The sequence below is a fragment of the Trachurus japonicus genome, chromosome 22, assembly GCF_045865225.1.
Source record: "Trachurus japonicus isolate A0001 chromosome 22, Traja_1.0".
Taxonomy (NCBI): Eukaryota; Metazoa; Chordata; class Actinopteri; order Carangiformes; family Carangidae; genus Trachurus; species Trachurus japonicus.
Window position 1 is genome coordinate 2453029 of NC_140928.1, and position 16116 is coordinate 2469144.

Genomic DNA, 16116 nt, shown 5'->3' on the forward strand with positions numbered 1-16116 from the left:
TGTTTTAATACAGTCAGCACCGCAGCCTCACATCGGACACGTCGACGTGTTTGTGACCTTCTACACTCACCGCCAGCGCCGTTTGCTGCGCGGCGCTCTTGGCCTGCTCCGACAGCCTCTTGATCTCCGAGCCGTAGGCCGCCATCTCCTTCTCCATCCGCTGGTGGCGCTGCAGCAACGCCGCGGTGCTGGACTCGTCCTTCCCGTGGTCCTCGCTGGTCAGCAGCGGCTTCCTGTCGCCCAGCCACGAGTTGGCCTCCTCCACATCTGCAAAGTACTGCACAGCACAGAGAAACATCTGAGTTTTAACCACCGAGGGAAATACTGAGATAATGGGCACCGTCCCATTCCTCCACGCTTGGTTACTCACACACTTTGGTGACGTTTTGCTACGTGGAACGTGAGCAAGCATGCAGGGATATATAAATGTGTAAGCCCAACTCCATAAGTGAAGAAAAAGCTAAGTTATAGTACATATTTATAAGCCAATTATAACTATATTTCTAATGCATTATCGATGTGGGCATTGTCAGCGAGTTACTAACAATTATAACAAATTATAACACCTGACCTTATAAGTCATGATAAAATGCTTTATAGTGTGTTATGATTATTGTTATAAAGCATTATGATTATTTATGAGTGTTTATAACTATAGCCAAAAATGAGATAATGATCAAAATGAGTCACAGTGACCCAAATTTCAAAGTTGAGATTTTGGTATCAATGGAAAGATTAGAAAATAAGCTTTAAAATGATACCCTAGTCAAAGTCATACACTTGATGGTTTTCGAGATGTGGCCATTTGAATTACGATCTCCTACTCTCTTATTCTATTCTAAAACCTGAGAAAATAGCAGTTAAGGTTTTGGCCAGTGACTCTGGCATCTGTTCCTGTACCACGTGATTACACACAACCTATACGGTCCCTTGTTGTCATAGAGGCACCATTCAATGACCCTTGGAAAGCAGAGAATCTCACAATTCAGATGCTTTTTACAGCTTGTCTCTATCATAAACGGTTCAGAAGTTGTCATGTTTTGTTGATGTTTTGTAAAACATGTGCAAGCGTTGTGTCGTTGCTACGTTCGGTTTAGCATCTGTTTCTGTACCCGTCCCTTCTCGTCATAGATGCAACATTCAATGACCGTCGGAAAGCGGAGAATCCCGCGATTCAGATGCAGTTTACAGCTCGTCTCTATCATGAACGGTTCAGAAGATATTTCATGTTTTGCACCGAAGCAACACTCATTTTCAGAGGGTTTAAATTGCAAGTCAACTTTAATCATCATTTACGTGCCTTTTCTCAATTATCTGGACTGTGAAACTTTGGGAGATTGTTTTTGAATGTCATTGCTTTGAAATTAGGGTAAAACATTTTTTTGGATTTTCTATGGGTTTTCCACGTTATCAGCTGATTATCTAAAAATAGAACGTTGCGACTTCCGACTCATTTTGATAGAACGGGTCACTTATTAGTATGGTTATAATGCGTTATAGAGATAGATGCCAAATAAAGTGTTACCAAAAAAAAACACTTAGGATCAAACAGAGCGTGATGAAAAATATAAAAAATATATAGAGAACAATACTAATAGACATAGTTATGTGGGTTTCCGTGGTTACCTGTTTGATGGTGGCGGCGGCCTGCAGCCTGTTGCGGCGGCCCGTCACCTCGTCCGTCAGGTGGCTCCACTGCTTCTTCAGAGTCCTGATCCACTTGTGGACGGCGCGCTGGTTCAGCTGAGTCTGCTTGCTGAGCGTCTCCTGACCGCGGCCCAGAAGCCTCTGGTGCAGAGTCTCCTGAGCCTGGAGCTCCGCCTCCAGCAGCTGGAGGAGCAAACACACACAATACAACTTTAGTTCATATATTTAGTATTGACTGTTATTTTGATGTTTCCTTATATTTGCCAATGTATTGATTACTATTTGGGCATGTCCTTGTAGTTGCCTATTGATGTGTATATGTCCTTTCATTTGCCTATTGTGATATGTTTGGGACTTTATCTGGTCCATTTGTGTCTGTTGTTTACGGTCTGTTCCTCTTGCTTCCAGATAAGCCACCTAGTGAGGACCCTTCCCTCCACTCACCCTCCCCTTATAGGGATCAAGTATAGGAGGGAAGTAGGGCCCGACCGATATGGATTTTTTGGGGCCGATGCCGATTACGATTATTAGGGGGAAAAAAACCCGATAACCGATTAATCGGCCGATTATTTTTTTTTTTTTATTAAGTTTTAAAATTGTATTACTATAATAATATATCTATATATATTATATAATATATAAATTAGGGCTGCCTGGTCGACCAAAAAATCATTAGCCGACTAAAATTTCATTGGTCGATTGGTTGCATGAAAAAAAACAAACATTTGAAGCCCTGTCTTGTCAAAATGAAGTCAAAATCAATATGGGCTTTTATTTTGAAGGGCCAAATACAGGAAGTCATGACACGTGATACTTTTTTTCAAAGTAAAACCAAGTTTTATTCCCTGCATTTTATTCCTGAAAATATCGGCGACAATCGGCGAGTTTTGGCCGATTACCGATTATTCTCAAACGGGCTATAATCGGCCGATTTAATCGGCTCGCCGATAAATCGGTCGGGCCCTAGAAGGAAGGATTTATTAACACTGAATTCTGCATATTTATAGTGTTAAAGGTATAATGTGTAGGAATTCCCCCCATCTAGCGTTGCGGTTGCATATCTGAATGTATTCTTGATGTTGCATTCAGGTGAAATGGGGCAGACGTCAGACAGACAACAGACGCTGCATGTAACAGGATAAACAAGCCTCTATGTAAACAAGTGGTCCACCAGCACGAGGCAAAACAATACAGGCCTGACAACATGTCGTCATGGTGATGTGGTATTGTTTTACCGTCTTTCTCTGGTGGAGTAAAATGACATCCGGTTGGTTTGCCGACGGCCGTCTGCCTGACTGCACCTGAATGCAACACCAGTGCCTCCGTCCTTCCTCACACTACACAGTGGTGACAGTTTTAACAGGCCGTTTCCGTGGTTACCTACGGTCACGATGCAACATGGCCGCCTCGGTTCGGTGCGTCGCCCACTTATGTATTTGTAACGACTTGTAACAACTCATTCTAAGGAACCAGAAAGCTTTACTTTGTAGCAGCTGTGATTCACCTTCAGTGAAATATGGATTTATGAAAGACATGTTGGATTTTTGCTAATATAAAGACAAATAAGTTACATACTGGGGATTTAAGTTAGATTTGGATTATCTTTATATGTATTGTGCATTTGTGAGATCTCTCTATTTGTTATGTGTTGGCCCCTCGTCAGCTGCTGCTAATTTGTCATAGTTTTATCTCAGCTCTTCACAGCCTGGTTGATCTGGTCCTCTCACCTTGTGTTTGTGTTGAGCCAGCTGGATGTGGTTGAGGTCTCGTCCCAGTCCGGCCGTCTGCAGCCTGAGCCAGCGCTCGTACAGCCAGGCCTCCATCTCCTCACAGTCGTAGAAGAACTCAAACAGCCTGAGCTGAGCCTCCAGCTGCTTCCGCCTAAAAGAGCAAACATGTTATGTTTTGCCCTGAATCACAAAATCAAATACCAATAGGAGCCTCTGCCCGGATTGATCAATTGGCAATATCCCTCCTTCGCCATTTCCTTCTTGAGTTCCTTATGAATTAAGCCATTTGAGGTTTTTTCTGTCTAAAATTGCTGTTACATTTTCCTCATATACAAAATTAAGCGTTGCGTTTTCCACAACTTATATTCTTAAAAGAAATGTTGACTCTTTTTTTTTTTTTTTCTTTTTACATTCCTGTTCATCTCATTGGTGCATGCTGATATATACCTAGATTCATTTCATATTTGTGTACTTGTACTTATATATTCATAGTATATGATATATGATATGATATATGCTGTTTTAGAGGGAAATTCATGCAAAACCACTGATGCGTGTTGCCTTCAGGGACAGTTTTTCATCAACAGTCTCTGCATTTCCCTCTAAAACAACTCTGTGTGGTAACGTTGTGTTATTATCTCATAGCGTGGTGAATGTGCAGCTCACAACTTGTCCACCAGAGCGTTGTGGAGTTGTTGGATTGTGTATTTGATGAGTTTGATGAGGGAAACCAAGAAATCCCATAATGAGCCTCCGTAGCGTAGCTCTGAGCAGCTCACCGCTCTGCTCCGCCGTTCTAAAAATAGCTTGCACCGACAATTAAAGGTAACGAACCTACTGCTATGACTATAGGAATTATGGCAATGGCCAATTTAACAAAATATTGAACTATCCCTTTAACTGTTTCCATGAGGCATTTTTAATTTGATATTGCTGCGGAATGCAAATAAAAACGAGTGGATGTTAAAAGGTGAGAAGAGAAGGAAACCTGCTGCTGCTGAGCGACACCAGAGACTTGTACTGAGTGTCCAGAGCTCTCACTCTGCTCTGGATCTGCTGACCGTCTCGGCCTTTCCCCTGAAACACAGGCAGACAGAAGAGATGAGCATGACCTTTGACCTTTGACCAATTGACCTCCTCCTCCTCCAACAACAGCAGTAACAGACACATTATCAGTGTTTTACCCTCAGAGCGGCGCTGCTGATGGCCGTGATGGTTTCACCGTGAGCTGAGATCTGAGCCTCCAGGAGATCCTGCTTCTGGAGCAGAGACTCGGCCTCGGCCAGCTGCTTCCCCAGCTCAGAGGAGCCGGCCTGGGCCTGGAGAGAAGGAGGGGAGGGGAGGGGGGGTTAGGTTAGTTTAGTTAGTTTAATTTAGTTTAGTTTAATGAGTTTAGTTAAGTTAAAGGGATAGTAGCATTTTTTTAAAGTGGGGTTGTATGATCTCCAAATAGCCCCTAAGTACTTTAATTGCAGTAGAAGACTCTCTGCACTCCTCCCGTTAGCAACGCCAGCCCATAATAGCCCTGCCTAGAGATTTACAACATACAGTGTTGTGAACAGACCCAAAGAAACGGCCTAAAAGAGGTTTTACCTGAAAAAAAAATACACAGTTCCATTGTTCGCTATAATATAATTTTTTCCAGCCCTTCAAAGTGCAGGAAAAACACAGTTTTTATTTGGACCTAACCAACTGCTGATCGGAGGGCGCTAACCCTGGGCGGAGGGATACGTGAGTTGGTTAGGTCCAAATAAAAACTGTGTTTTTCCTGCACTTTGTGGGGCTGGAAAAAATTATATTATAGTGAACAATGGAACTGTGTATTTTTTTTCAGGTAAAACCTCTTTTAGGCTGAAATTTGAATTTTCCCCTTTATTTTGTACATTATTAAGATGTTTACAGTTAACGAACTATCCTTTTACAAAACATATTTAAGCAGTTTTAAAGTCCACAAGATCAGTGCATTATAAAGATCTGCAGGTTTATGAATAATTAGTTTGTTGACTGATGATAATCAGCTCTAATCACACCTGTTACTGTACTAACCTGCAGCTCTTTAAGATCCAGGGAGACGAGCTCGATGTCTCGCAGGACGCTGAGAGTTTCGACTACATTTCCCAGCAGCCCCCTCTGCTCCTGCAGCTGTTGGAGCAGCTCCTTCCAGCGCTGACTGATGCTCTCCTCCCTAACACACACACACACACACACACAAACATATTCAAATGATTCTGTCTCTAAACATGAAAAAATGAATCTATTTTTATTCTAGTAGTTTGAGTAGTTCCACCTCCTGCTGATCTGCTCCTTGCTGTGGTAGTTTCCTCTCTGGATGCTCTGGGCCATGTCCCTCAGGGCGCTGAAGCGCGGCTCTCGGGCCAGAGCGTCGGTGGCCAGCGCCTCCAGACGGCGCCCGGCCGCCTGCGCCTCCTCCACGCTGGACAGACCGCGGACGTCCTGTCTACGGACCAGACGCACCGTGTCCTCCAGGTAGCCCTCCCTCAGAGCCGCCTGGCAGACAACAACACAGATAGAAACATTAAACTCACCACACTGTATTGTCCCAAAATGTTCAATAATTTATTAGAGGATTAAATGATAAAAGGACAAGGACAATGTTTCGAGCGTTTGGCTCTTCGTGAGGTCAGTGAATTAGAGCAGTTGTTTTCAGGTGTTCTTCATACGGTTTTCCAAGATAAGAGTGGATACTGAAGAACACAGGTGGGTGACAAGAGGTCATAAGGAATCCATAGTAAAACAATACAAAGTCTATAGATATTCATTGGCATTGCAAGTATTAGAATGGACACAGGTTGATGTGGAAAAAAATAAGACAGCAAAAATAACTCATTCTGTCAAAAAGACACATTTTCTCTGTTTCCAAAGGGAAAAAAATATATAAGGGGTTCCCTTCCCCTAAGAAATAAGGGAAATGATGTATACAAAACACAAAATATACATTGAAGATTTAGTTTATACTTTTATACTTTATTTTACAGGATAGCCCCTTGAGATGTGCCATCTCATTTTCGAGGGGGTCCATGTTGTCAACGGAAATACAAACATACTTAGTACATTATAATATACAAAGAAAGTAAGCAGAACAAACAACAAACAAACAAACAAAAAAGAGAACAGACACATGAAACAATATAAAGACACAGACGCCCATTCACACACACTCACACACTACAATGCTCTATCGATCCTGAATCCCCCCATACAACACTCCAGTAAAAAATAAAAATAAATAGATGAAATAAAATAAATACAGTAGTTGATTTGATTAGTTACACTTCATGTCAAAGGGGCCTTACATCACAGACAGGAGCAGGGTGTTTGAAGGTAGGTAAACAAAGCTGATTTAAAAAGATGTAGAGAGGATATGGACCTAATTGAACCAGGGAGATTATTCCAGTCAGCAGGGGCTTTGTATTTGAATGCACGTCGACCAGATTCTTTATTGATTCTAGGGGTAAAAAAGAAAAGTTGACCAGTATGCCTAAGGTTATATTGTGAACTGAAGGGAATCAAATATTGTTTCAAATATAGAGGGAAATTGAAGTAGTTGCACTTGAAAATAAATAATAACCAGTGCTTATGCCTTCTGGACTTGGGGGCCAGCCAGTTCAAGGACTGGTACATATGACAGTGATGGGTCATATAAGGACACCTGAGAATAAATCTACATAAACTATTATACAAGACAGTAAGAGGACGAAGATTTGTTTCTGAGGTGTTCTGATAGATGACATCACCATAGTCAATTATTGGGAGTATCAGTTGTGTTATGATTCTTTTACGAACTTGAAAGGAAAAGCATTCAATAGACCGATAGAGGGATTTCAGCTGAAAATAGATTTTCTTGGAAACTGAGTCAATGTGGCATTTAAAGGATAACTGTGAGTCAAGCCAAAGACCCAGATATTTGAATTCTTCAGTTTTTACTAGTGCTGTTCCATCAATGAAACTAATACACCAGTTAGTACTTGCAGTTAAAGAATTGGGTCGAGTGCAAAACAACATGGTGTATGATTTTTTCTTATTCAGTTGTAATTTGTTTGAAGAAAACCAATTTTGGACTGAAATAAAGTCAGATTGTAATGAATGCTGGATTTGCGAAATATCAGAGCTAGACGAGTATATTACTGTGTCGTCTGCATATAAATGAATTTGGCAATGAGAACAAGTTTGTGGAAGATCATTGATAAAGATTGAGAATAGTAAAGGACCCAGGGATGAGCCTTGCGGCACGCCTTTATCAATGATCTTAAAACCAGACTGGCAACCTTGGAAAGAGACACATTGACTTCTATGATGAAGGAAAGAGTTGAAAAATAATAAAGAAACAGGAGAAAGACCAACAGAATACAATTTGTCCAAAAGAAGATAATGATCAACCATATCAAATGCTTTAGTAAGGTCAATAAATATAGCGCCTGTATGCATATTGTTATCAAATGCTGATGAAATATCACTGGTAACTTTTAGGAGTGCAGTGGTGGTCGAAAAATGTGGTCGAAAACCAGATTGATGAGGAGATAGTAAGTTATGGTCATTAAGATATGAGGATAATTCATTAAAAATCAATTTTTCAAATATTTTTGTTATGGAATTGATAATTGAGATTGGCCTGTAATTATTGACATCTGTAGTGTCACCCCCTTTATGAATAGGGGTTACCCTGGCACATTTCCAGGATGAAGGAACTTTGCAAGTTGCTAAAGATAAATTAAATAGATCAGACAGAGGAAATGACAAAATGTGAGAGGCCAATTGGAAAAACTTAATCTCCAGACCATCTGGACCAGCACTGCATCCAGAGTTAGGATTATCAATAACACGTTGGACATCAGTTGGTGTGATTGTTCCAAAAGAGAAGGAACTACCACACCTACTCGGAGTTGGGAAAGATTCAGAGTAGGAGTGAGGGCCAGAACTACCAATGGTAGAAAAATGCTGGCTAAATGCCTCTGCAATTGATAGTGGTTCGCTGACACTTTCATTGTTTATTCTAAAATGCGTAGTGGGATTTCCTGTGGATTTATTAGTTATGCTATTTATTCTCCTCCAAAATTGTTTTGGGTTCTTAAAATCAGTGGCTAAACAGACTTTATAATAATTTGCTTTAGAATTTCTAGTATGTGTTTTACATTTATTCCTCAGCTCCTTGTAAGTGCTCCAGTCAGCAGGATCCTTTGTTGTACGGTGTTTTTTCCATGCCTTGTCTCTTTGTTTAAACAACTGTATGAGATCTCCTTTTATCCACGGCAGATGTCGACCCTTGACTTTAATTATTGTCCAGGGTGCATGTTTATTGATAACCTCAACGAATTCTGTATATAGAAAGTTCCAAGCGTCTTCAACAAATGGTATTAATTGAAATCTCTCCCAATTTATACTTAAAATATCGTGGATAAAGAGTTCAGGGTTAATATTATTAGCTTTTCGAACTTTGATAAATTTGGGAGGAAGATGGGGCATTTTGATTTTCCAGACGCAGAAGACAATTGAATGGTCACTGAAGGAGTCAGGTAATACCCCAGAGTGTGAGATTCTGTCAGGATGGGAAACTAAGATCCAGTCAAGCAAGGAGGAAGAACTGGGACCAACTCTCGTTGGTTCAGTGATCAATTGTGTTAGGTTTATGCCATTAAAAAGATTACGATCATTGTAAGAGGAACGATCTAACCAATTTGAGTTAAAATCACCCAGTATAATTTTTTCACTAGTGCAATCTAAAGAATTGATTGTGGTCAGAATACCTTTGGTAGTTTCAGCCGGAGCATTAGGAGGTTTATAGATGTTACCTATAATCAGCCGTTTGTTCTCATGTAATGTTATTTTAACAAAGAGGCATTCAAAGTGCAGAGGATTCACCGTTGGTGAGACTGGTTCTGAAGCCAAGTTTGAGGAGACATACGTCAAGAGACCCCCTCCTCTTGAGCCTCTGTCTTTTCTATATAGAACATAATTATCAAGTTTAACTTCATTATCAGAAATATTATTGTTCAACCAAGTTTCAGAAAGCGTAATTACATGAGGTTTATTATAGGCGAGCCAGGCTTTCAGTAGATCAATTTTAGGCCACAAGCTCCTAATGTTCAAATGAATGACATTCATACCTTTAACAGAATTCATTGACCAAAGATAACAAAGTAAATAGTCTCACTGTATATTAACAAAAAGGCACACAAAGCATCATCATATGTTGTGGTAAATAACAAGCAGGGGCGGAGGATAGGAGAATCAGAAGGTGAGCTACACACACACACACACACACACACACACATGCACACACTCACACACAATGGACACAGAGAACACATAAAATCAGGCTGCATCATTGATGGGAAAAGAAAAGGAGATTAAGTATAAAAAAGATGAGTATACAGCTCAGTCTGCATAGTTCATTGAGTGAGCAAATTAAAATGAAAATGAAAGGTCAATGTCTAATAGGGAAAATGAATAAATAATAACAAAAATAAGTAGTAAGAGGGGGGGGGGGGGGGGGGGGGGTAAATGTATATACTATACATACACACCTGCACATACCCATGTACACATGCATACATTTACACACATATATTCACGCTCATATAGTATCTACATACACACTCACACAGACCCATTCCCACTTAAATGCACACATAAAATAGAGAGGTAAACTTCATGTACTTCTAATTTATGCCAATTTATTAACTTCAACATTCTATGTATTTAATAACTTAGTTCATTTATTTGTAGGGGGTCAACCATCAATATGGGATCTACCCTTCCCAGTCTTAACGGAGGTGTCCGTCATAAGTCGTTCTACTGCATTTTGCGACACATTTGCCACTTTACCGCACAGCTCAGTTTACTATGGTTTTACTGCATTTGCGGCACGTTTTACGGCAAACAGTTGTTGAGCAGCACTACCATAACAGCTACAGCTGCAAGTTTGTAAGGAAAAGAAAAGCAAAACAACAACTAATAGTTCAGTGTCAGCCCAACGGTGCAGTGGCAACAATAGAGGAGGCCAACGACATTCAGTCCAAAGCAAAAAAGAGAAGAAAAAGAAGTAGAAGAGGGAGAGAGAGAGAGAGAAAGAAGGTTGCTAAAGTTTAGATGCTAACGTTAGCTGTGATTACTGACACTAGGCTGTCATATCAGAGTCAATGGAGGAGTCAATGGGTGAGAGTTCATCAAGGAATGTCTCTGCTTCCTCAGGAGTACGAAAGAAAAGTGTCTTACCAGCGTGGACAACTTTCAGAGTGCAGGGAAAGATCAGAGCATATTTGATATCCTGATCACGTAGCTTCTTTTTTGCCGTATTGAACCCCCGACGTCTCTGGACTAAGCCGGCGGAGAAGTCCGGGTAGATGTAGACTCGAGTTCCTTTGTATTGGAGAGGCTCCTTCTTCTCCCGGGAAAGTTTCAAAATCTTCAACTTGTCCTGGAAGTAGTGGAACTTTACCAGGATTGGTCTTGATCCCTTGGCTCTGAGGTTGTCCCTGACGGCCGTGCGATGGCAGCGCTCGATCACAGGAGGAGTGGAGAAATTCGCTTCACCGAGGAGCTGCACCACAAGATGTCTCATGAAGCCCAGGATATCATTCCCCTCGGCCCTTTCGGGAATGCCGATGAAGCGTAGGTTCGAGCGCCTGCTCCGGTTCTCGGCATCTTCAGCCCATGCTTTCAGGTCGGTGTTTTCCTTTTCAAGCGTTTTTACACGTCTGACCAGGTCTGTTATGTTGTCTTCGTTAGAGCTGACTCTCTGCTCAAGCTCGTTGACTTGCTCTCCAAGCATATGGAGTGAGCTTTCAATCTTTGTCAAACTTGCACCAAGTGGATCAATTTTAGTGTCTATGTGTGCAGTCATGTTGCGCATCATTTGTTGCATCTTGTCCATGATGCTTTGGAGAGAAATTGGCTCGTCGCCCATTGTGAAGCTGGCAGCTTTTCCACCCGAAGTAAAGAGAGGCCTGAAGTCCAGACAACTCGATGGTTTGGTGCTAAAGGCTCGTTATCTTTGTATCCTTAGGATGAGCACAAGTAGCTGATTAGCACCATCAAAGTTTAGTGTGGAAAACATGCGTCCCAGCGACCTTAGTATACAGATAGTTGAACCATCAGACTGCAGCTTGTAACACACACACTCACTTCACGGCAGCCATCCTACAGCCGTTCTACAGATGATTAATGAATTCATGATGATATCACAACCCACATTAATACAAGAATTCATTCTTTTTATGCTTGAAAAATCCTTGTTATTAACTTTTTTATGTTCTTGTTTTTGCTGAATGTTTGTATAGTTGTGCATATTTGCTATTGTCTTTTAACCTATAGATCTTTTCTCCTTCACAGCCCCCCTCGCCCCTCCCCCCTCCCCCCTCCCCTCAAGAAGCTTATGCCTCGTGTCAGGCCATCATTGTAAATAAGAACTTGTTCTTAATTGATTCTGCCTGGTTAAATAAAGATTTTAAAAAAAGAAAAGAAAAGAAAAGAAAAATATACAATGGAGTCTGGGGTATGGCTGCAAAGAAAATATTATAAAGAGGGTTTCCTCTTCCCTATGCAAAGAGGGAAATGATATGCACAGAGAATTTGGATACAGAACACTATATAGAAGGCTAAGGAAACACACTTTCAACACTGGTTCTATGGAAACATAATAACCCAAATGTAAAGGCCTCTCTCAGGACAGGACAGGACAGGTGAGCTGAGTGTTTTACCTTCCTGCAGAACTTCTGTGCGAGCTGCTCCAGGTTCTCCAGACGCAGCAGCGCCTCCTGCAGCGCTCCTTCACGCTCGTGTTCAGCTCGCTCCAGCAAAACCCAACTCTTCTCTATGTCGCTCAGCGTTTTACCTTCACACACAGGAAAAGAAAAGCAACATTACATGAAACCTGAAGGGATAAAGACTAATATTACACTCTCTGTTTCTCTCTGATAACACAATATAGAATAATAGTGAGTCCAAATGTGTGTTAATGTGTTAAACAGTTCATCAAGTGGAAGATGAAATGATCTCCTAAAGACATAAAGTTAAACATGAAACACTCTTTTTTTTCCAATATTTTCATCAATATCAGTGTATTATTTTAGTTTTCTACAGTTTCAGAGTGAAAAAGGGAAACAAAACAGCAGCCTGACACAAAAACGTCCATAAAACTACACAAAAACCATTTAATATTCCTCCACACTGCTCGTCCACTGCAATCCAAGTGTCCTGAAGGGAGATACAACGTCATTTAGGACATTTTTACAGCCTAAACAGTCCTGTATTGAATTTTCCTGCCAATCCAGGACTGTTGAGGCTGTAAAAATGTCCTAAATGAGGTAGTTTCCAGTCAACTCTGGACTATCTCCCTTCAGGACACTTGGATTGCAGTGGACGAGCAGTGTGGAGGAATATTAAATGGTTGTTGTGTAGTTTTATGGATGTTTTTGCGTCTGGCCCTATTATAACTCTCATATAAAGTTTTGGTTGGACTAGGAACCGGCCAAAATTAATTTCATTTTTTGGTGAACTATTCCTTTAAGTGACTAATTGAGAATAAAAGAAGCAACAGAGTAGAGAGGTGCCAGTGAGTTGTACCTTCTGGAGGATTATAAGCTCTCTGGTTGTTCGCTGCCAGCTGAGTCTTCAGGTTGAACAGGTGAGCCTCGATCGCCCCGCGCTCCTGCAGAGAGACAGAGACATTAGACATTATGGGATGGATCAGAGGTCTGGACCAGACCAGGTGTGTGTGTGTTATTGTCACCTGGTACTTGGGAGGCTTCTCCACCGTCCTGTAGGTCTTGAACGCAGCCATCAGCGTCTGCATCTCCCTCACAGAGTTGGGGAAGCGTCTGTCGTTCAGCTGCAGCACCTGCACACGGGACAGACCACAGTTTAGATCATCTCTTTTCTCTTTGACTGTTCTGTAACCTAGTAAATAACTGGATATCATTTCATTTCAATTTATTCCATTCATGGTTTACATATTTCACACAGTTTCACACATATTTCTACATTTGCACATACTGCACTTTTTTACCGTTTTTTATAACTTATTGTTGTGTGATGTTTATATTCCTCTTGTCTCATTCTGTTTCTCTTTTTATACTGTTGCTATTTGCTGCTGCACAAATGCAAATGTCCCCACTGCGGGAAAAATAAAGGAATCTTAACTTAACTTGATATTTACATGATGTAGTACACATAGTCACCATAAATGAAAAGGAGCAGGATGAAGAAAAACGTATAGTACCTGCCCCTTTCTGTAGTTATAATTGCATTGGCTCAATATCAACACCAATATTGTACACTACTGTATTTCAAAAACTGATAGATGATGAAACAAATAAACAAACAAGTAAAATAGCAGTGGACACGACGCTCGTCTGTCTATCTTTTCTTTTTTCCCTTCTTTTTCTCTTTCTCCTTCTACTTTTTTGTAGGCGCTTATTCTTTCTTCTTCAAACATTTTCTTAAACTGAGATATACTTGTACAACTTTTCAGTTCCTTGCTTTGTGAATGCCATAGTTTTACACCTGCAACAGAAATACACATTTGTTTTAAGCTTAGAATAAAATAGAATAGAATAGAATAGAATAGAATAGAATAGATTTTATTAATCCCTTGCGGGAAATTCTTTCGTCACAGCGCTCCAGTGTACAAAGGTGAAGAATATTATAGCAGAACAACGTACAAAGTTAAATATTACCAGAATTACAAAAATTAAAAACTACAAGAATAAACCCAAACCCCCCCCCATCTTAACATATACAAAAGAAAATATAAGCATATAATAAATAAATCTCTGTTGAGGTGACATTGCACTAGAAATAAGCTGCTTCATATTCTTAGATATATTCTCACATTCTTAGCCTTGCAAATGTGTGTTTAAACTCAAGCTTCAGTCTGTTTTATCCTCTTCCTCCAGCTTGAACAAGTTCTGTAAATGTTCTGGTCTAAATAACTAAGAGTTCTCAACTACAGTTCACAGTGTTTTAGTTGGATTTGGTCCGGTATCAGTCGGACTAACGCCTTCACATGAACTTTAGTCGTCCAGCTTTTGTCCAGTTGAGACCAGAATTGGTTTTTTTAAACGAACCGAGTGATTACGAGTGTAATTCTGTCTTGGTGGTCTCCTCACCTTGGTTTTGATCCAGTGCAGCAGATCTGAGACCATCCTCTCATACTGGACCTTCATGGCGCCGAGCTCCATCAGCAGACCCACAATCTGAGACACACACACACACACACACACACACAGAGACACAGTCCTGCTTCACTCGGCCGACTCACAAGCTTTTATACGAGTTTACACTTTGACACCAGACGGATGCAGCTCTTCATACAGATTGGTTTGTTAGTTATTCTAACGTTACACAGAATAAATGTCTGAGCTTTTATTTGTGATGGAAAGAATCATTTTGTCAAGGAGGCTTCAGCTACATCAATGTGAAGACGTCTGGAAAATGTATATTTCCCTGAAACGCCATCTTTTGTTTGAGTTTTTTTCTTTATATAATAAGATCTACTTGGTAAATTATTTATTTCTTTGTATTATTATAACAGAAAACACCCCATGTTCATGTGTTATTTTATAAAATTCTTTGTAAAAGGATAAAACAAAACAAAACCTGAGCTTTGGAGATGAGTCTTCTTAACATTTAAACTAAAGTAGCATTAATTAATATAAAAACAAATCCAAATGGCTTCTATCTTGTTCAGCTCAGAGCTTCTCTACATCTCTTCATGGTCCCAGATGGAAATGAGAAATATATTTGATCCACCTACAGTGGATTTAAGTGAATTTATTGAAAACATTTAATTACATTTTTGTTGTTGTTGTATTTCTATATTTTAATGCATTTTAGCAACACTGAGCAGGACGTATCCTAAAGACAAAAAGCTTTTCTTCTAAATAATCTATGACTAATTATGTATTTTTTGTCAATAAAGTGAATTTCCACATTTGAGTCCAGATTTATTTATTTACTATTTATTCAGATTCTTATGAAAAAATACCAGTTACACTATTTGACACTGGGTTGCATCACGTCATAGACTCTATATATTCATTTTTTTAGATAGGCAACAATGGGTTGTGCAATCCCCTCGCCATCAATGTGCAATATCCTTTCATGTGCTTTATGTTTTTATATGTTTTTAAACTTATCTTGTCTCATGTGATATGTTTTCATGTGTTTCATGTTTTATATTTACAGTATCTTGTCTTATATGACATGTTGTATGGTACATGGTTGGATTTTGTTGAATTCTTTCATTGACAATAAAGGCAATCTAGATATCTATCTATTAATATAACATTATTTAACGAGCACTAAATGAAAAGACAGAGAACAAACCTTGTGTTGGGCGGTGGAGGGCGGTTCTCTCCTGAACTCCCTCTTCACCCACTGACCACTCAGACTCCCTCCCACCGACATGCTGACACCTCAACACACCTGAGCCTGCAGCCTGCAGCTACTTTACCTACAGGGCTCAGGTGCATAGAAAAGTCTAAACGCAGCAGACGTTAAAGGTGCATGATGCACCGTGTTACCCAGATGTGCTGCTGCTGCTGCTGCTGTTGCTGCTGCTGCTGCTGCACATCTGTCCTCATCCCGACAGAAAACACCTGGACGCACCGACAACATGTGACCGCAGGTGGAACACAACACTGGACTTCCTGGTTCCCTAAACTATATCAAGTCTTAATCTACATTTTACATCACAACATCTGGTCTCACATCTGCTTTT

The 16116-nt window shown here is 40.4% G+C and overlaps 1 protein-coding gene across 1 annotated transcript in view; it reads right to left on the minus strand.

The window, feature by feature from the left end:
* sptbn5 (spectrin, beta, non-erythrocytic 5) overlaps positions 1–16116 on the minus strand; it is a 95271-nt gene that overhangs the window by 63282 nt on the left and 15873 nt on the right. The window contains exons 7-17 of the mRNA XM_085767980.1: positions 14504–14590; positions 13126–13233; positions 12960–13044; positions 12095–12228; positions 5665–5885; positions 5424–5562; positions 4562–4696; positions 4366–4454; positions 3375–3528; positions 1627–1830; positions 71–277 (exon numbers count right to left, since the gene is read on the minus strand). Coding sequence (XP_085624106.1) covers positions 71–277; positions 1627–1830; positions 3375–3528; positions 4366–4454; positions 4562–4696; positions 5424–5562; positions 5665–5885; positions 12095–12228; positions 12960–13044; positions 13126–13233; positions 14504–14590 — 1563 coding nt within the window. The remainder of the gene's footprint in view (positions 1–70; positions 278–1626; positions 1831–3374; positions 3529–4365; positions 4455–4561; positions 4697–5423; positions 5563–5664; positions 5886–12094; positions 12229–12959; positions 13045–13125; positions 13234–14503; positions 14591–16116) is intronic.